The 20,400-nt window shown below is 46.0% G+C and overlaps 1 protein-coding gene across 1 annotated transcript in view; it reads right to left on the bottom strand.

Moving 5' to 3' along the window:
- Positions 1 to 17,868: 17,868 nt before the first annotated feature.
- The window catches only part of LOC144494648 (A disintegrin and metalloproteinase with thrombospondin motifs 3-like), a 500,070-nt gene continuing 497,538 nt past the window's right edge, over positions 17,869 to 20,400 (bottom strand). The window contains exon 24 of the mRNA XM_078213852.1: positions 17,869 to 19,083. Within this exon, the coding sequence (XP_078069978.1) occupies positions 18,581 to 19,083 (503 nt within the window). The 3' untranslated portion in view covers positions 17,869 to 18,580. The remainder of the gene's footprint in view (positions 19,084 to 20,400) is intronic.

Below are 20,400 nucleotides of genomic sequence, written 5' to 3'. Positions count from 1 at the left end.
TTGTATCATACCACTTTACACATCGTACCCGTGATATCCAAACCCTTTTAATTCAAGCCGTTTCTATTTTTAAACTGAGCTCCAGATCGAAACCCCCGCACTCTAGGAAAAGTAACAGGCGCCGAATCAAAATCAAAGCAGGTACAATACATACCAGTTATTTGATTAGGAACATTTTGGTTTCTTAACTGGCTAGGTTTTAAGCTTTGCAGTGCTTTTATATTTGGCAAACCTTGAACCTTGATGGCTCATGAAATTCCGACGGCAGTACATAATTTTAACTAGTTCAGAATACTAAACTATCTGACGTTCGCAAATCGCGATATTCTGCGATTAATACTGTATTTCACTGTCTTGATACACTTTAAACTAATTCATAGACCTCAGTCTTTTGTTCCTGCTTTTCTACCTTTCCACAAAATAACTTATTTTCTTCTCTTAACCCCTCAACTAACTCTTATAATTTCTACTTCAAGACAAAGGAAAGAGCACATGCTTCCTTCCAAGGTTTAAATCCTTTCTTAACATTAAAACAAACAACAACAAAGCATCCACGCAACCACTTTGTTTAAACACACACACATGGAAGCTTCCAAAAGTCATTCCACAGTACATCCTTTTTCATTCAAACTTATCATTTCAGACTGGGATGAGTGTAAAACATTCAAAGAGAATACAGAACATTGATTAAGACAATCGCTTTTATTCTTCTTTCTTCCAAACTGTAATTAACTCAAAGCAGAAGTAAATTCAAGAAATCCTATCACTTTAATCTTTAACAGTTTTAACACTCTCCCAGCCCCCTGAGGCTAAACCAAGGTGCAATACACTGCACCCACTGCCTGTAGCAAACATTCCACAGGAACAAAGTGCTCCCTGCTCTCAATCTAATTACAACAACAACCACCTACATTCGACAAGCTACCAGATCTCACAAACACACTGAAATACAAAAACTAAGATCTCTCCTATCCATCTGCTGCCTTTCCCCTGGCGTAAAAGGCTTATAGGTTGCCTTTGGTTGTGCTAACGTCCCTCCTCTCGTGACTGGCGCTAGATTATAATTTTCTACGTTTTCTTCTGATGCTGGAGTGGCTGTATGTTTCTGCACTGACTCGTATGGGCGCCGAGGGTCCGTTTCCTCTGATCTCTGCGTTATCTCCGCAGTGTGTCTTCTGTGTTCTAATTCCCTCACTCTCTCCTGTAATACTTGAATTTGTTCTGTCTCTTTGTGTCTCTCCTCCATTGAGGCATTTACTTCCTCAATTAGTCCAGCTAACTGGGTCACTAATATTACTCCCATTACTTTTGTTTTGTCCCGTTTAACTCCGTCTACCCACTTTCTTTGATCTTCTAAAGTTTGTGATGCGTTCCACCCGTTCCGTTTCATCTTTGCAACAATCGCTTCTCTGGCTAACAGATACTTCAAAATGAGAGCTACTGCAGTTTCTCCCTTAACAACGTGGTCTGCCATTTTTCTGTCTAGCAGTCCTGCAACCCCCGTATGCTGGCTGCTACAGTAAAAGTGCCTCAACTCTCTCCCTTATCTCCTGTCACTGATACTGCCCCAGCACCGTCTGTATTGCTGTAGGGCCTCGTAGTGAGGTTCCAGTGGGTCTCTTTCCCCTGGGCTCCCCCAACTATTCCTGACACCTCACGCTTGGACTATTTTGTGTTGTCTTATTGGGATGTGTGCTGGTTGTTTAGTGGGTTTGTCCGCCCCTGTTCCCAGCCCCTCTAAGTACAACGCCTCCCGCTCGGCCACCACCCCCACTAGCAGGGTTGATCCGTTACCCCAAAACCGGGTATCCTGCTATGGGCTGTGGTGTTCCCTACAGACGAACAAGGTTATCAAACTCCGCCCGGGTCCCTAATGGATCCTCCGTCGTCGTGTCCCTTGGTCAGGATGGATCGGGTCCCCTTTTCCTCAACACTTACACACATGTATTCTGTTATCAAAGCCCCTGTTATAGTTAGTAACTGTATCGACTCTGAGGTTGTTCGTCCCTTCAGAGTCAGTGTTGTTACCCGATTTACACTGTCCGTGCCTTGCACCCTGAGTGCCTGTGCCTCTTAGCGCCCGCTTCAAAACCCAACCTTAGCGTGGGAGATTTCTCCTCTTAACGTCCAGTTTAGGGTAGGGCACCTTGAGTCAAGCACTCCCTTGTCCTATTGCCTTGGCACAGACAGCGGTTTCATTTACAATCCTGGGTTAGTTACACCAATTAGTTCTGCATGCGGTACTTATCTTTATATTAGTCTTAATTCCTGTTATCAAATAGCCCAAAACCTGTTATCTTTACCTCTGGTCCTTTACTCCTATTAAAGTTAAAAGTTACTTACCTTCTTCCACGCGGTCGTTCTGACCTGTACCTCTTTAGTGCGGACTTCTGTTTCAATTTAAAAACTTAGGCAAGATTATACAGTTCTACAAGACAACAATACTTAAAACAGACAAACCCTAACCCTTAAAGGTACCTCACTTTGAACGGAGACCTGCACTCGCCTTCGACTGCTCTGGATTTGTATCAGATTCGTTTAAATTTGATCCCGACTTTCAAACTGTGGCCATCAGTCAGAAGTCAGATATCAAATCCTGCCGTGACTACGCCATTTTGTTGTAGGGAAATATCCCTTACCAGTGCAGAATAGAAGTTGAGTCGCAAATCAAGGTTCAAAGCGTGTCTTTATTGTACAATTACTGGGATCCCAGGGAGACCCCCGTAGCCAGCTCAGAAACAGTGGCTTGGCCACGTTGATCTCAATTAAATCACATCAGCGGTGTATCTTTATAGAGTTTCAAATTCAAGCGGGAACATTTGATTATGCATTTTTACAATATGTATAAAGTGGTCTGTCAGTTTAAAAAGTCCCTAGGAAGTTTCATCGATTAGCATTTGTATGGTGTGTGTTCGTGTTAATGGGATTACTTGGTCCTGCCCCGGTGTCTAAATGCGTTTCCCATTATCTTCTCTATGTGTCCTCTTATCTGAATTGATCTTATTGTTTCGTGTCTGTGTTTCCTGCTTGTGAGATTGAGTGTTAATGTCATCCTGTCCTGTTGGATGTCTGGAGTATTTCATTCTAATCTTTTATTCTTATATCTTAGTTTATCAGATTTTTATGTCTGCCTTGGCCGAATTGGTAATATTTCAGTGATAGCTTGGTTTTGATAGCCCACTCTATGTCTCGTTTCGTAGGGATCTTGATCGTCCTTGGCCAGTTTAAAATGCAGCTGCGCGCTGTTGCTAGGCAGATTAGGGATCTTCCGTAGTTTTTGAAATTCGTGAGTCTCTCAGCTGTGCAGGGGGGGACCCGATCGAATATCCATCCGGGGGTGCCCCTCTGCATTGTTGGCCCGTTATGAGTGGTGCCAATTAGTCCAATATGTAAATATGTTTGATGATACAAATATGGTTTTCTGGAAAATTTCCTCCTTCACAAGCATAATTCCCCACTTTTGTCCCTGAGAGGTCCGATTTTTTCCCTGACAACCCTTTTGTTCCTAACGTATGAATAAAATGCCTTGGGATTCTCCTTAATCCTGTCTGCCAAGAACATTTCGTGACCCCTTTTTGCTCTTCTAATTCCCCGTTTGAGTTCTTTCCTACTTTCTTTGTACTCCTCCAGAGCTCCCTCCGTTTTTAGCTGCCTGGACCTACCATACGCCTCTCTTTTCTTTTTGACCAGTCCCTCAATTTCCTTGGTTATCCACGGTTCTCGAATCCTACCCTTCCTATCCTTTTTAACAGGCACATGCCTGTCCTGTAGCCCTAACAACTGTTCCTTAAAAGACTCCCACATGCCAGATGTGGATTTACCCTCAAACAGCCTCTCCCAATCAAGAGCTGCCAATTTCTGCCTAATCCCACTAAAGTTAGCCTTCCCCCAATCCAACACCTTACCCTTGGGACACCACTCATCCTTTTCCATCACTATCCTAAAGCTAACAGAATTGTGGTCACTATTTGCCACATGTTCCCCTACCGAAACTTTGAAGACCTGACCGGGCTCATTCCCCAGTACTAGGTCCAGTATAGCCCCCTCTCTAGTCGGGCTATCTACATATTGTTCCAAAGAACCCTCCTGTACGCATTTTACAAATTCCTCCCCATTCAGAGTCCCTGCTCTCAGCGATTTCCAGTCTATACCAGGGAAATTGAAGTCTCCCACTACAACAACCCTATTTTTCCTGCACCTATCCAGTATCTCCTGACATATCCGTTCTTCCACTTCCCTTGGGCTGTTGGGGGGCCTGTAGTACACCCCCAACATAGTGACTGCGCCCTTCCTGTATCTAAGCTCCACCCAGAGTGACTCGTTACACGACCCCTCTGAATTGTCCTCCCTCTGCACCGCTGTAATATGCTCTCCAACTAATACTGCTACTCCCCCACCTCTTTTGGCCCCTCCTCTGTCTCGCCTAAAACACTTGTACCCCGGAATATTCAGCTGCCAGTCCTGTCCCTCTTTCAACCAAGTCTCTGTCACCGCAACCACATCCAAATTCCTCGTGAGCATTAAGGCCCTAAGTTCGTCTGTCTTACCTGCTACGCTCCTTGCATTGAAGTATAAGCACTCCAGACCTCCAGGCCCAGTGAGGTCATCCTCCCCCAGAGTGCTCTTCTTCTTTGCCAGCCTTGTCCCAGCCCCAAGCTCGTCCCCAGCCTCTACACTTGTAGACCTAATATTTTGATCCCCTCCCCCCTGCCATACTAGTTTAAACCCCCCCGAACTGCACTAGCAAAACTCCCAGCCAGGATATTCGTGCCCTGGCAAGTTTAGGCCGGTGGTGTATTCCTCCCGAGTTCTCACAGAAGTGGAGCGGGCATACTCCAACTGTGAACGGCACCTGCTAGCCACATACTGGGCAGTGAAGCGGGTGCAAGTTTTTATTAGAATGGCACCCATCACCCTCCTGACCCATCACACCCCAACCCAAATGTTGTTAAACGGCCAGATTAAAGATGGCACGGTCAGTAGCGCCAGGATCACCCGGTGGACTCTCTTGTTGTCCCAAATGGCGCTACGGGTGAAGGGGCTGAGTGAGCCACAGCTCGCAGCCAACCTGGTGTACCCAGGGGAGCCACACCATTGTTCCGTAGAGGGGGTATGGGAGGTAGGTTTTGGTTTTCGGGCAGGGCTGCATCCCACGGGTAGGGAGATATACGTAGACGGATCCAGTTCCGTATCGGGGGGCATCAGATTCACGGGTTGTGGGATCTGGGACCCCAAAGCAGAGATAGCCCTGGCCCTCAATATAGTCGATCGGTACCGACTGCCAGGGCCCCTCCACCCTACGGATGTGCCCCAGCGAAACCTTCCTCTTTTGGGGATCGGGGTTATTCGTGGCACACACTAAACAGTTCGCACAAAAGTCGCGAATGTCCTCCCGGAGGCCAGGCCACCATCCTACCTTCTCTACCCGCTGCCAGGTGGTCTCGGGACCGGGGTGTCCTGCTCCCGGGCTCTCATGAGCTACCTCTATGAATTCCCTCCTATGCTGGGAAGGCACTATCCACTGGTCCCCTCTAAAGAGCATGCCTTCCTTTAAGGTCATGTCCTTCTCTCCATAAGGACCCTCTACCCTTTCCTGCCTACCCAGGGCTGCTATGGCGGTCTTCAACTCGGGGTCCTGTGCCTGAACAGTGGCTAGGTCTGGGGCCAAGGTCACTCTTGGATCCCCTCTCTGGAGCTGTCCCCTGACTGCTGCCACCTGTCCTTCCCCATAAGGATCCCACTCTACCCCGTACCTAGCCCCCTCTCTGGCCAGACTGTCTGCCCTCTGGTTCCCCTCACCCCGTGGCTCTGTCTTGGAGTGGGCTTTAACCTTATGGATGTACCTATCCCCGCCCTCTCCTACAGCAGCCACTATCCTCTCTAACAGGGGTTTTGTAGCGAGGGGCTTCCCATCCGAGGAGGTGTACCCTCGGCGGGACCAGATGGCCAGATACTCCGTGCACGAGTTGCACATAAACATGCTGTCTGAGCAGATGGTGTATGGAATGGGGAAACGCTCCGGATGTGTGACCACATACATCACTGCGACCAGCTCTGCCTGCTGAGCGCTCAGTGTGTGGGCTCCTCCTGATTTCCCTTGACTTTCTGACTTTGTTCATGTCTCAATGTCTGGTACTGTATATCTATCAGACATTTTCCAACTCCAGGAGGTTCTACACGACAACAACGTGGGTCCTCCTTCCCCTCTGGTGGTTGTTCACTCACTCCACACTGAGCATTCGACCACCTCACCACTGACCAATTCCCCACATACTACCCAACAATCCCTACCCCCACTGACCACCCCTCAGAATCACCCTTCATTGACTATCACCCCCACTGATCACCTAAACCCCCACTGACCACCCAAACTTCCCATTAACCACCACCCGCATGACCAATTGATCTTCCCAATGGACTACCCACCTCTGACCATCCAATACCCCCCTCCATCTCCTCCACCCCACTGATCACCCAGCCACCACTCCCCATCCTGCTGACTTACCTTCCAAATTTAACCTTCTCCCTGGCTTCTCAAAGTGACTGGACTTTTAAATTTACCTGCTTTACAACAACTGATGTCTACAGCTGACTCAGCTGCCCTCGTCACAAGGCCTCTGGGATCCAACAGTCAACATGACAACGTTCCGATGAGACAGGGAGGTGTTGGTAGGATACAGGAACCATGGTGCACGAAAGCTACGCTGAACCTAGTGAGAAAGAAAAGGAAAGCGTACAAAAGATTCAGAGAGCTAGACGATGATAGGGATCTAGATGAGTATACGGCTTGTAGGAAGGGACTTAAGAAAGAAATTAGGAGAGCCAGAAGGGGTCACGAGAAGGCCTTGGCAGGTAAGATTAAGGAGAACCCTAAGGCATTCTATAAATATGTGAAGAGTAAAAGGATGAGGTGTGAAGGAATAGGACCTATAAAAGGTGAAGGTGAGAAAGTCTGTACAGAACCGGAAGAAATAGCAGAGGTGCTTAATGAATACTTTACCTTGGTATTCACGGTGGAAAAAGACCTGGGTGGTTGTACTACAGGATTGAGGTGGACTGAAAAGATTGAGTATGTGGACATTAAGAAAGAGGATGTGTTGGAAATTTTGAATAGCATCAAGATAGATAAGTCGCCGGGACCGGATGGGATGTACCCCAGGTTACTGTGGAAGGCGAGGGAAGAGATTGCAGAGCCTCTGGCGATGATCTTTGCGTCGTCGATGGAGATGGGAGAGGTTCCGGAGGATTGGAGGATTGGGGATGTTGTTCCTACATTCAAGAAAGGGAATAGGGATAGCCCAGGAAATTACCGACCGGTGAGTCTAACCTCAGTGGTTGGTAAGTTGATGGAGAAGATCCTGAGGGACAGGATTTATGACCATTTAGAGAAGTTTAGTATGCTCAAAAGTAGTCAGCACAGCTTTGTCAAAGGCAAATCGTGCCTTACGAGCCTGGTGGAGTTCTTTGAAAATGTGACTAAACACATTGACGAAGGAAAAGCGGTAGATGTGGTTTACATGGACTTCAGCAAGGCGTTCGATAAGGTCCCCCATGCAAGACTTCTCGAGCAACTGAGAAGACATGGGATCCAAGGGGCTGTTGCCTTGTGGATTCAGAATTGGCTTGCTAGCTGTTCCGTCTGGAGACAATACACATTTCTTTAACCTGTGTTTAATGTTCCCTCCACCCACATTGTCTGTACCTTTAAGACCTGGCTGGCTGTAGGATGCATTCTAATCAGTATTCTGCAACTTGATTTTGTCTGTTTGCACTGTTTGAGAGCACATTTCCACTCCATCTGACGAAGGAGCAGTGCTCCGAAAGCTTATGGTATTTGCTACCAAATAAATCTGTTGGACTTTAACCTGGTGTTGTGAGACTTACATAAGAACATAAGAACATAAGAAATAGGAGCAGGAGTAGGCCATCTAGCCCCTCGAGCCTGCTCCGCCATTCAATAAGATCATGGCTGATCTGACGTGGATCAGTACCACTTACCCGCCTGATTCCCATAACTCTTAATTCCCTTACCGATCAGGAATCCATCCATCCGCGCTTTAAACATATTCAGCGAGGTAGCCTCCACCACCTCAGTGGGCAGAGGATTCCAGAGATTCACCACCCTCTGGGAGAAGAAGTTCCTCCTCAACTCTGTCTTAAACCGACCCCCCTTTATTTTGAGGCTGTGTCCTCTAGTTTTAACTTCCTTACTAAGTGGAAAGAGTCTCTCCGCCTCCACCCTATCCAGCCCCCGCATTATCTTATAAGTCTCCATAAGATCCCCCCTCATCCTTCTAAACTCCAACGAGTACAAACCCAATCTCCTCAGCCTCTCCTCATAATCCAAACCCCTCATCTCCGGTATCAACCTGGTGAACCTTCTCTGCACTCCCTCCAATGCCAATATATCCTTCCTCATATAAGGGGACCAATACTGCACACAGTATTCCAGCTGCGGCCTCACCAATGCCCTGTACAGGTGCATCAAGACATCCCTGCTTTTATATTCTATCCCCTTCGCAATATAGGCCAACATCCCATTTGCCTTCTTGATCACCTGTTGTACCTGCAGACTGGGCTTTTGCGTCTCATGCACAAGGACCCCCAGGTCCCTTTGCACGGTAGCATGTTTTAATTTGTTTCCATTGAGATAGTAATCCCATTTGTTATTATTTCCTCCAAAGTGTATAACCTCGCATTTATCAACGTTATACTCCATTTGCCATATCCTCGCCCACTCACTCAGCCTGTCCAAATCTCTCTGCAGATCTTCTCCGTCCTCCACACGATTCACTTTTCCACTTATCTTTGTGTCGTGACTTCTTACCGTGTTCACCCCAGTCCAACGCCAGCATCTCCACATCTTGCCTACTGAAGGCAGAGAGTCGTTGTAAATGGGTCTTTTTCTGAATGGAGGTTGGTCACCAGTGGAGTGCCCCAGTTCTGGGACCTTTGCTGTTTGTCATTTTCATAAATGACCTGGATGAGGAAGTGGAGGGATGGGTTGGTAAGTTTGCCGATGACACGAAGGTTGGTGGTGTTGTGGATAGGTTGGAGGGATGTCAGAAGCTGCAGCGTGACATGGATAGGATGCAAGACTGGGCGGAGAAGTGGCAGATGGACTTCAACCCGGATAAATGTGTAGTGGTCCATTTTGGCAGTTAAATGGGATGAAGGAGTATAATATCAAGGGTAAGACTCTTAGCAGAGTAGAGGATCAGAAAGACCTTGGGGTCCGGGTCCATCGGACTCTTAAATCGGCCTCGCAGGTAGAGGAGGTGGTTAAGAAGGCGTATGGTGTGCTGGCCTTCATCAATCGAGGGATTGAGTTTAGGAGTCGGGAGATAATGATGCAGCTTTATAAGACCCTCGTCAGACCCCACTTGGAGTACTGTGCTCAGTTCCGGTCGCCTCATTACAGGAGGGATGTGGAAATGATTGAAAGGGTGCAGAGAAGATTTACAAGGATGTTGCCTGGATTGGTTGGCATGCCTTATGAGAATAGGCTGAGGGAGCTCAGTCTTTTCTCCTTGGAGAGACTAAGGATGAGAGGTGACCTGATAGAGGTGTACAAGATGTTGAGAGGTATAGATCGGGTGGATTCTCAGAGGCTTTTTCCCAGGGCTGAAATGGCTGCTACGAGAGGACACAGGTTTAAGGTGCTGGGGAGTAGGTACAGAGGAGATGTCAGGGGTAAGTTTTTCACTCAGAGGTGGTGGGTGCGTGGAATGGGCTGCCAGCAATGGTGGAGGAGGCGGATTCGATAGGGTCTTTTAAGAGACTGTTAGATAAGTACATGGAACTTAGTCAGATAGAGGGTTATAGGTAAGCTTAGTAATCGCTAAGGTAGGGACATGTTCGGCACAACTTTGTGGGCTGAAGGGCCTGTATTGTGCTGTAGTTTTTCTATATTTCTACGTTTCTAAATCAAAATAATGACCTGAGATTCTGTAAAATCAACAGTAACACTTTATTTTTCTAACTAACAGGTAAACAGGTTAACTAGACTATTAACAAACTGAATAAAACACTATTCTAATAGAATACTGTTTAGATAAATACAATTCTCACTTATTAACAATAAAAAAGAATCTTTAGTCACACTCAAAATGCAATCAAGTTTGTTGTCTTCCAAACCTTCTGTCTTTTTTGCTGATTTTCTTCTGTCTTGTTTTTCTGTTGGTACCTTTACTATTGAGATGAGGCTTTCTTTTAGGACATAAATGCGGCTGTCGCAGTTACTCTCAGTGTCTCTCTCTCTCTCTAGCTGTCATCTGTGGCAGTCACTGGCAGGTGGTCTTCTGGCAGTTTGGGCCTGGGATCTGTGGCCTTTATACCCCCGATGACATACCAAAAACCCCACAATAGGATTGGTCTACATGTTATCAAAACATCAAATTCAAATCCGAAAGGCTGTGGCTTTCAGATGCTTATTTCAAATTGATTGGTTAAAATTCAAAAACTTGTTCTGATTCAAATGCCTAAAGCCTGTTACCAAAGCAACCCTGTTGTTTTTGCCTGATACATTGTTTCAGTCTGGGTACTGGATGTACTTGCTTCTCTTAAAAAAAAAAACTACCCTTTTTTTAAACAGACAATGCAATTTTACAATTCTTAGCATTTTTTAGTTTTAAAAATAGTTTTACAAACACTAACTTCGCAACAACAGCAATACATCATGCAGGATTCCTGACTACAGCTGCTGAAAAATCTATCTACCTGACTTAATTCTGTGCATTTTCTATGCATGATCATGTTTTTTCCCCATGTTGGAAGCATTTACTCCACATTGTTTTAATGGTTTGTGTGCTTTCTTTTCCATGCTTTGGTGTATGGGAAACTCAGCAGACATTTTCACGCCCTGGGAGTTTCTTATCTGGCCTCTATTCAGTTAAACTGCAAGGGATTTTCCCATGTTGTTCGCTGGCAACTGGATCTTCTGGTCCCACCTTTGTCAATTGAATTTCCCATTGACTGCACCCCATGCCACTGGGAAACCTGTAGCCGGGACGTGCTGTCAGGAGGACTAGAAGATCCTGGTGGCATGAACAGCCGCAAAAGTCTTTTGCATTCTTTTTTGTTTGGGGAAATAAGGTGGAGAATGAATGATTCAGCTCGCAAAGCTGTTTAATCTCATCTCACATTGAATGGGAGATGCTAAACACATCTCAGTGCATAGTTGCAATCACAGTCACACAAAGCAGCAGTTCTGGTTTGCACCAATGAAGTTATTTATTGTAGTGGCAAACTCATTCAGGTTGGTTGCTGAGTTCTTAAATATTGACCAGTCTACTGACTCAAAGCAGTCCTGCAGGAGATCATCTGATTCCTCAGACTAACATTGCACGATTTTCTTTATAGGATTCCTTTGCTTCAGTTTTTCCTTGTAAAGCAGGAGCAAGAGCACAGCCTTGTGGTCTGATTTGCCAAAGTGTAGACAGGCAATAGAGCAGTAGGCATGTTTGATGTTTGGGTAGCAGGAGTGATTGAGGATGTTTGGGCCTCTGGTGGGACGGGAGACGTGTTGGTGATATCTTGGTAGGACACTCTTGAGCTGGTGTAGAAGACTCTGTGCCAAAAAAGCAAATCAGTGTGTTTCCCAACCAGAAACCATAGATGAACAGGGACATCCACTGTTTACTGAAGTCAAAGTCTGAGGCATTTAAGTTGGGTGACCCTGACCTATACATGAAATCCAAATATGATCCATGTAGAATCATCAAAAATGCTAAGAGACAGTACCGGACAAAGCTAGAGTCACAGGCTAGCCACACGGACACCCACCAATTATGGCAAGGTCTACATGACATAACAGACTACAAGGTGAAGGCGTGTAGAATTGACAGCAACATAGCAGTCCTCCCCGATGAGCTCAATGCAGTGTATGTCTGTTTTGAGCAAGAGGTCAGCGAGAGGACACCTTCCGCCCTCGACGCCTCGGTCAAACAAATATCCGAGGTCACCATCACAGACGTGAGATTGGCCTTCTTGAAAGTTAATCCATGGAAAGCAACTGGCCCGGTTGGGGTACCTGGATCAGCACTCAGTTCCTGCTGGTACCAGCTGGCAGGGGAATCCGTAGACAGCTTTAACTTTTCCTTACTCTGATCTGAGGTCCTTACCTACTTTAAGAAGACGCCTATCATTTCTGTACCAAAGATAAGCTAGGCAGTATGCCTTAATGATGACCGCCCGGTGGCTCTGACATCCATCATTAAAAGTGCTTCAAAAACGGCACGGTAGCACAGTGGTTAGCACTGCTGCTTCACAGCTCCAGGGACCTGGGTTCGATTCCTGGCTTGGGTCACTGTCTGTGTGGAGTTTGCACATTCTCCTCGTGTCTGCGTGGGTTTCCTCCGGGTGCTCCGGTTTCCTCCCACAGTCCAAAGATGTGCGGGTTAGGTTGATTGGCCAAGCTAAAAATTGCCCCTTAGTGTCCTGGGATGTGTAGGTTAGAGGGATTAGTGGGTAAAATATGTAGGGATATGGGGGTAGGGCCTGGGTGGGATTGTGGTCGGTGCAGACTCGATGGGCCGAATGGCCTCTTTCTGTGCTGTAGGGATTCTAAGATTCTAAGAAAAGGTTAGTCATGGCATGAATCAATTCTGGTCTCCCAGACTGCCTGGATCCTCTACAATTCGCCCATCACCACAATAGCTCCACAGCAGATGCCATCTCCCTGGACTTACACTCAACCCTGGAACACCTGGTTAACAAGGACACTTCTGTCAGGCTTCTATTTATTGACTACAGCACAGCTTTCAACACCATTATCCCAACAAAACTCAAAGGACAAAGAACAAAGAAAATTACAGCACAGGAACAGGCTCTTCGGCCCTCCAAGCCTGCACCGATCATGCTAACCGCCCGCACCGACTTAACTAAAACCCCTACCCTTCCAAGGACCATATCCCTCCATTCCCATCCTATTCATGTATCTGTCAAGACGCCCCTTAAAAGTCACTATCATATCTGCTTCCACTACCTCCCCCGGCAGCGAGCTCCAAGCAACCACCACCCTCTGTGTAAAAAAACCTGCCTCGTACATCTCCTTTAAACCTTGCCCCTTAAACCTATGCCCCCTAGTAATTGATTCTTCCACCCTGGGAAAAGCTTCTGACTATCCACTCTGTCCATGCCCCTCATAATCTTGTAGATTCCTATCAGGTCACCCCTCAACCTCTGTCGTTCTAGTGAGAGCAAGCCAAGTTTCTCCAACCTCTCCTCATAGCTAATGCCTTCCATACCAGGCAACATCCTGGTAAATCTTTTCTGTACCCTCTCCAAAGCCTCCACATCCTTCTGGTAGTGTGGCAACCAGAATTGAACACTATATTCCAAGTGCGGCCTAACTAAGGTTCTATAAAGCTGCAACATGACTTGCCAATTTTTAAACTTAATGCCCCGGCCAATGAAGGCAAGCTGTGTTGCCACTTTCAGTGACTTGTGTACCTGTACACCCAGATCCCTCTACCTATCAATACTCTTAAGGGTCCTGCCTTCAATTCAAAAGTCTGATGGCAGCAGGGAACAAGCTGTCCTTGAGTGGGTTGGTATATAATCTCAGACTATCTTTTGTAAGGCTCACCGGCCTGTAATTACCTGGATTATCCTTACTACCCTTCTTAAACAAAGGAGCAACATTGGCTATTCTCAAATCCTTTGGGACCTCCCCTGTCGCCAGTGAGCATACAAAGATTTCTCTCAAGGCCCCAGCAATTTCCTCCCTTACCTCTCTCAGTATTCTGGGGCATATCCCATCAGGCCCTGGGGACAGATGGGATCAAAGTGAGGTCGGTGAGCCAGAGATCGAGGTGAGGTCGGTGAGATGGGGATCGAGGTGAGGTTGGAGAGACAGGGATCAAGGTGAGGTCGGTGAAATAGAGATCGAGGTGAGGTCAGTGAAGCTAGGATCGAGGGGAGGTCAGTGGGACAAGGATCGAGGTAAGGTTGCCGGGATCGTGACAGAGGTGAGGTCGGCATATGGTTCATTACCAACCTCATCACTGGAATTGAGGCTAAAGCAGACAGGATCCAGAGAGTGATTCACTCTAAGCAACATGCCTTTGCAACAACCCACTCCAGCGACCTGGGTTCAATTCCCGGCTTGGGTCACTGCCTGTGTGGAGTTTGCACATTCTACTCGTGTCTGTGTGGGTTTCCTCCGGGTGTTCTGGTTTCCTCCCACAGTCCAAAGATGTGCAGGTTAGGTTGATTGGCCATGCTAAAATTGCCCCTTTAGTGTCCTGGGATGCGTAGATTAGAGGGATTAGCAAGTAAAATAAGTAGGAATATGGGGGTAGGGCCTGGGTGGGATTGTGGTCGGTGCAGACTCGATGGGCCGAATGGCCTGTTTCTGTATTGTAGGATTTCTATGATTTCTATGAACCCAAATGTCCCCAAACAGGCTGCGCACAAATCAATGCCTTTGAGTTAATGGAATCTGTGCTGCTGGACAAAAAGTATTAAATGGGCTTGGCACTTGAAGAAATCGTTTGCACGCTGAAAAGGCAAGAATCCCAGGCAAATTCACAAACCAGTTCCTGGTTAATTCACATAACATCAAGAATCCCATTATTGTTGACCATCCAAGACAGATCACAGGTTTAGTTGACTGCTCAGAGCAAGAGCTTACAGCAGTGGTTGTAAATATCTAGGACTTTGAAATGGATGCAGTGAGGAAGATTGTGCCTCAAGGATAGCTATAGAGAAAAAATGATTGGCATTCTAAAGGTTTGTCCCAAGTATCTTGATGGATTGAACGTGTACCTTCTCTAATATAATCTCACCTGGGATCTTTATGGCCTAATGCATGATCCTCAATTTAGCCATCAGAAATGATCAAAGTCATGAGCTTGACAAGTTCCCAATACCAGAATAATAAAGTGCCAAACATGGATTCTGATTGTTTAAGAAAATGTCAGATTAAAACATATTTTACCCATTGTATCCTTGGGCACTTCCTTGTCATGTTTGACAGCTTTAACTTTGGACAATTTCAACGAGTTTTTGCGAATAAAGTGCATAATCGTGTTCGGATTTAGCAATCACAAAGAATGTCTTACCTCTCCTAAGGAGGTCCTGGGATACTATCTAAAGGGGTATCTTATTTCAGCTATCCAAACAAATCTACCAAGTTCAGACCTCCCCTTACCTGGTCTAATCTACACACACTGGGCTTCACACACTTGACCTACCAAAATCCCACTTCAGTGGAGGCAGGTGGAGAGTTAAATGGCCAACTGCCTCTACAAATCACTCATACATGGATGCCCCACTTGACTCCATTCCTGCCCCTGCGAAGGTGAGAAATGTGTGTAAGCCTACTTGTGACACAAATAAATAAACTTTATAAAAATGTTGGGTTCGGGGCTGGAACTTGGAAAGTTTGGACATTTCAGTTGAAAATCTTGGCCTGTATGTCCTAGAGCCATGACAAAGTCACAGTTGCCCTCGGTGGCTATTTCCAAAAATTAAGGCATCTGCGAGAACTGATGGGAGGGCATTCACCTGTGGTGTTGGGTATAGGGAGTTTCTGGAGTGGGGCTTGAACCGACAACTTCAGATGAGAGTACCAACAGTGAGAAAAGGCCTATATTTGACTTTGCATCCCACTGTGAGATGCATGTGTGAAAGAGATGCCTTCACTGATTACTATCAGCAAATAACTGAGCATCCTTGTCAGTCACACACTGTCGATAGGTGTAACAGGTATTGCAAATAAACTCAATCCAAAAATGCCATTAAAGTTCAGTTGATGTTGCCTTTGGAAATAGAATGTTGTGAGAGACTCAAGATTTTAATATATCATCAACAAATGACCCTACTGATAATTTGAAGTGGCCAACAGAAGTTGGAGTCAAATTTACTGATGGGCGTGGGAAAGTCACTGGGCAATTTGGTCGTGAAGGGAGGGGTAGGAAAATGAAAAAGCACAAATACAATCAAATTCAAATAGCTTCAAAGGACATTATCTCAGATGTTAGTTTTATTGCTATGTGCTCCCCAATGCAACAAACAGCATCAGTAGTGTACGTTCGGAATAAAACAGGCACCTATGTTATTGTACAAAAGAAAGCAAATAAAGACAAAGTAATTCATATTATTTCCATTTGTAGTCTTAAATAAATTCTATGAAACTGTCTGAAGTTCGGGGGCTGTCATTTTACAAGCTGAACACTAGCTTCATTCACCTTCAAAAACCTTGCAGGAAAATGGCAGCCATCTTTAAAGGCATTGAGTTGACTGGTTCCTATTTGACTACTGCTGGGACAATAGCAAATGTTCTTCCATAGTATACACTATGTGCATCCAATTGTTAGATCTTAACTATGCCTTTTGAGTACGCAATGGAGCACTCACTTATCTTTAACTTTCCGCCCTGCCATTTGCTTCTGTGCATTTCAGTACTTTTGATTCAATGCTATTGGCTCACCACTTTAAAAATAGTTCTGTCCGCCAGTAAGTTTTTAAGTTAGTAATAATGTTACTCGTCAATTGTCACTAGAATGTCCAAATTCTATTTTGCAGGTCATAGTAACATTGCCATTTTGGGATAAAATTAGGCCACAATTATTCGAGTACTTAAATTTGCTTTATATACCCTGCAGATCAATGTGGAATGTCAGTTGCCTGTGTTTTTGAACATGGAATTTGGTGGATCCCTGATCTCCCTTCAGGCAATGCATTCAGGTGAGGATATTTCAGTTGGCTGACCAAATTACTAGATCCTGATGTTTTCCGTTATACATACATGAATACTGTATAATAATGCCCTGGAGTGAATGACTGATTGGATCAATGGAGATTAGATTGCTTTTCCAAACACATCTACTCTGGACAAAGGTGACTATGAGGTGATAGAAAGTCAGCCTGGAACATCTTAGCCTCCAATGAAAATGGAGATCAATTTTACATTTAAAATCCATAACTAGGTAAATAATTGTCCACAAACAATTGGTTTTAGAAGGACATTTAAATCTACCCAATGAGATAAAGAGCAAGAACAGAAAATTCTGGAAAGGCCCAGTCGATCCAATGGGTACATGGAAGGAAAATGGTTGTATATCTTGTTTTGAATGTAAGCATTCACCAGAATATAGAACATAGAACATAGAAAGCCACAGCACAAACAGGCCCTTCGGCCCACAAGTTGCGCCGATCACATCCCCACCTCTAGGCCTATCTATAGCCCTCAATCCCATTAAATCCCATGTACTCATCCAGAAGTCTCTTAAAAGACCCCAACGAGTTTGCCTCCACCACCACCGACGTCAGCCGATTCCACTCACCCACCACCCTCTGAGTGAAAAACCTACCCCCGACATCTCCTCTGTACCTACCCCCCAGCACCCTAAACCTGTGTCCTCTCGTAGCAACCATTTCAGCCCTTGGAAATAGCCTCTGAGAGTCTACCCTATCCAGACCTCTCAACATCTTGTAAACCTCTATCAGGTCACCTCTCATCCTTCGTCTCTCCAGGGAGAAGAGACCAAGCTCCCTCAACCTATCCTCATAAGACATGCCCCCCAATCCAGGCACCATCCTTGTAAATCTCCTCTGCACCCTTTCAATGGCTTCAACATCTTTCCTGTAATGAGGTGACCAGAACTGCGCGCAGTACTCCAAGTGGGGTCTAACCAGGGTCCTATAAAGCTGCAGCATTATCTCCCGACTCCTAAACTCAATCCCTCGATTAATGAAGGCCAGTACGCCGTACGCCTTCTTGACCGCATCCTCCACCTGCGAGGCCGATTTAAGAGTCCTATGCAGCAAGGCATTCTCTGCTTAATTGCTTGTTGACCTGCTAAGCAGTTTCAAATCAGCATTTATTTCAGATTTGCAGTTTAGTTTTACTAGCACTAAAGGAATTGTGAAATCTGCATGTAATTACTGCCAAGCTAAATTGGTAAAGGAACCAGTTATTTTTGCCCGACCCATCGTTATACCTGTTGTTCCTCACTACAATTTGCGAAGTATATCAAGACAGTTTTCAACATCAGGTGCATTTAAAATTTAAATTTTTTAAATTTAGAAATGGTTATGTAACATTGGTAAACAAAATCTTGTGGAACAAACTGTATTTTTAAAATATAATACTGACTTGCATATACAGTATTTACACAACTGTTGCAAATGATTTAAATAATTATTTCATTGATATAAGCAACAACTGACTTTACTGAATACTATTTCATATGAATGCACCACTGTAAACCCTTAAAGAAACTGAGCATCTCTTTATATTTCTTCCTTTGATTTTTTGAACATACATAATATAGTCTTAATTTTTTACAAAGACAGCACCAACAAACCTGGATATTTCCTCCTCATTGTGAAAATCTTTGGTTTGTTTAATGAGTCCAAAAAAATTGGATGCTGGCCAGTTTATTGACAAAGAGCAAAGTGCCAGCACTTTACTTAAATGTGTTATTTTTCAAGAAGCGACTGACAGTTTAAGTTCATTGACAATGCAGAAAGTCCTTTTCAAATAATGCATGCACCATGATGTCTACAGTTGTTTCTTTTTATATGGTAATTTTCCCCAAAAGTGTCTGATGTATGTAAGAATCAGCCTCCTTCATGTCTCTACCACAAGAGATCGTAACGCAGCATGTCTTTCTGGTGTTTTTGCCGCTCCGACTGATGCACGGATAGCTGTGGAACTATTGCTGTTGGCAGTATGATTGCTTTGAATTAAGTGAAGCTGATTCTGTGAAGTCATTATTCTGTGAGGCTTACCAGTTGCAGGAGTCTTTTTCTGGGAGGAATTCACACCTTTTGTCTTGCCACGTCCTGGGGTTACTGCAATTGGTTTGTTGTTCTTTGCTCTGGCCAGCCTGTTGGCTTGTTGACCTCTGCTCCAGGATGTGGAGTCGGGCTGATGAGTTGTTGTCATCTCATGGTCAGCTTCAGCCATTATATCCTCCATTTCAGCAGCGCCAGTGAAGAAGGGAGGAGGCAGGGTGCTATTGCGCTTGCTACAGGATTCACAACAGAGTTTGTTGTAACCCGGAATGGAGCAATAGCGAGCAAGCACCTCCATCTGGCAGAATATAGACTTGTCTCGCAGGCAGGGCCCATCTGCAACGTGAACAAGGTGAAATGAAGTAGATTTTCAAATTGGAAGAAGGCTAAAATATTCCATGTGCAGAACTTAAAATCTATATACTATGCATTAAATTGCCTGATCACTTGGCCAAGCACAGTAATATAAAGATGTTGGGGGCAATTCTCCCAAAAAAATTCTAAGTGCTGAATTGGCGGGAAAAATGGTGTAAATCACGATTGTTTTCCAGTGGAAGATCAGACTCGAATCTCCCACACTCTGTGCACTGCAGAGGTCACAATCGTGAATATCATTAAAAGCTCGGGGACAGGGCCTATTCACACCGGAGTCTGACAGTTCCGGCCTTCTGCGCTGGCGCAGTGGCCCCGAACTGTCAGACTCAGCTTGTTGGCCAGCTCGATTGCTGGTCAGCCCGGGACCCTCGCAGTGCTGCCCCTTGTGACACCCCCATGGCCCGATTGCGGCCCATACAAGTATTCCCGGGCCAGCCCCGACCCCTCTCCCCCATCCCGGAGCACTGCAGTCTCCAGAACCCCCCCACCCCCACCAGCAGTGACGACCCCTTCCCCCCCCGCCCCCGCACATCCAGCTCACCACGATCGCTAGCCTCCCTCAGCCCCGACCGATCCCAATGCAGAGTGGCAGCGGAACCCCCCCATCGGTAGCCCCCAGGCCCTGCCCACTATAGGTCCGACCCCCTAGTGCTGCCCCCTTGGCACTGCCCCCTTGGCCCTGCCTGATGCCTAGTGGGCAGTGCCAAGATGCACCCAGACATGGGCACTTTGCCCCTTGGGTAGTGGCGGCAGCACAGGCTGGCACTGCCAGGGTGCCCATGCCCAGGGGGCACCACCCCCTTGCTGCCCGACTCCTGGGGGGCCCCTGGTTGTCTCCCTTCACTCTAGCAGGGTCTCCCGCTAGTTCACCAAAAGTGGGAAGCTACTCTAAACCCCGTTGGAGTGAAATACCCCTGGCAGGGTGGGAGATGCTATTGGGCCTTGAGAATTCAGTCCCGGGCCCAATAAGGACACCTAAATAACATTAAAAATAGATTAAAATCACTTACCTGTCTTCCTACCGTTTCCAGCGTGGTCTCAACTGCGTCTGCTCTCTGGCTGTGGGAGTCGCGCATGCGTCAGGAATGCGTACGCGAATCCCGCAAAATGGCCAACACGCGCAACTCCCAACAAGACGTGCCAAAAAAACTAGCGCGTCGCGATGGGAGAATCGGGCCAGTTATCAGTTTTGTTGGAACTTCTTTGTCTATTATTTTACAACCATGGTCATTTTCTGCAGAGTAGGAAGTTTAACAACACCAGGTTAAAGTCCAACAG

This window comes from Mustelus asterias, chromosome 6 (genome assembly GCF_964213995.1).
Source record: "Mustelus asterias chromosome 6, sMusAst1.hap1.1, whole genome shotgun sequence".
Lineage (NCBI taxonomy): Eukaryota > Metazoa > Chordata > Chondrichthyes > Carcharhiniformes > Triakidae > Mustelus > Mustelus asterias.
This window is presented reverse-complemented; position numbering and strand designations above follow the sequence as displayed.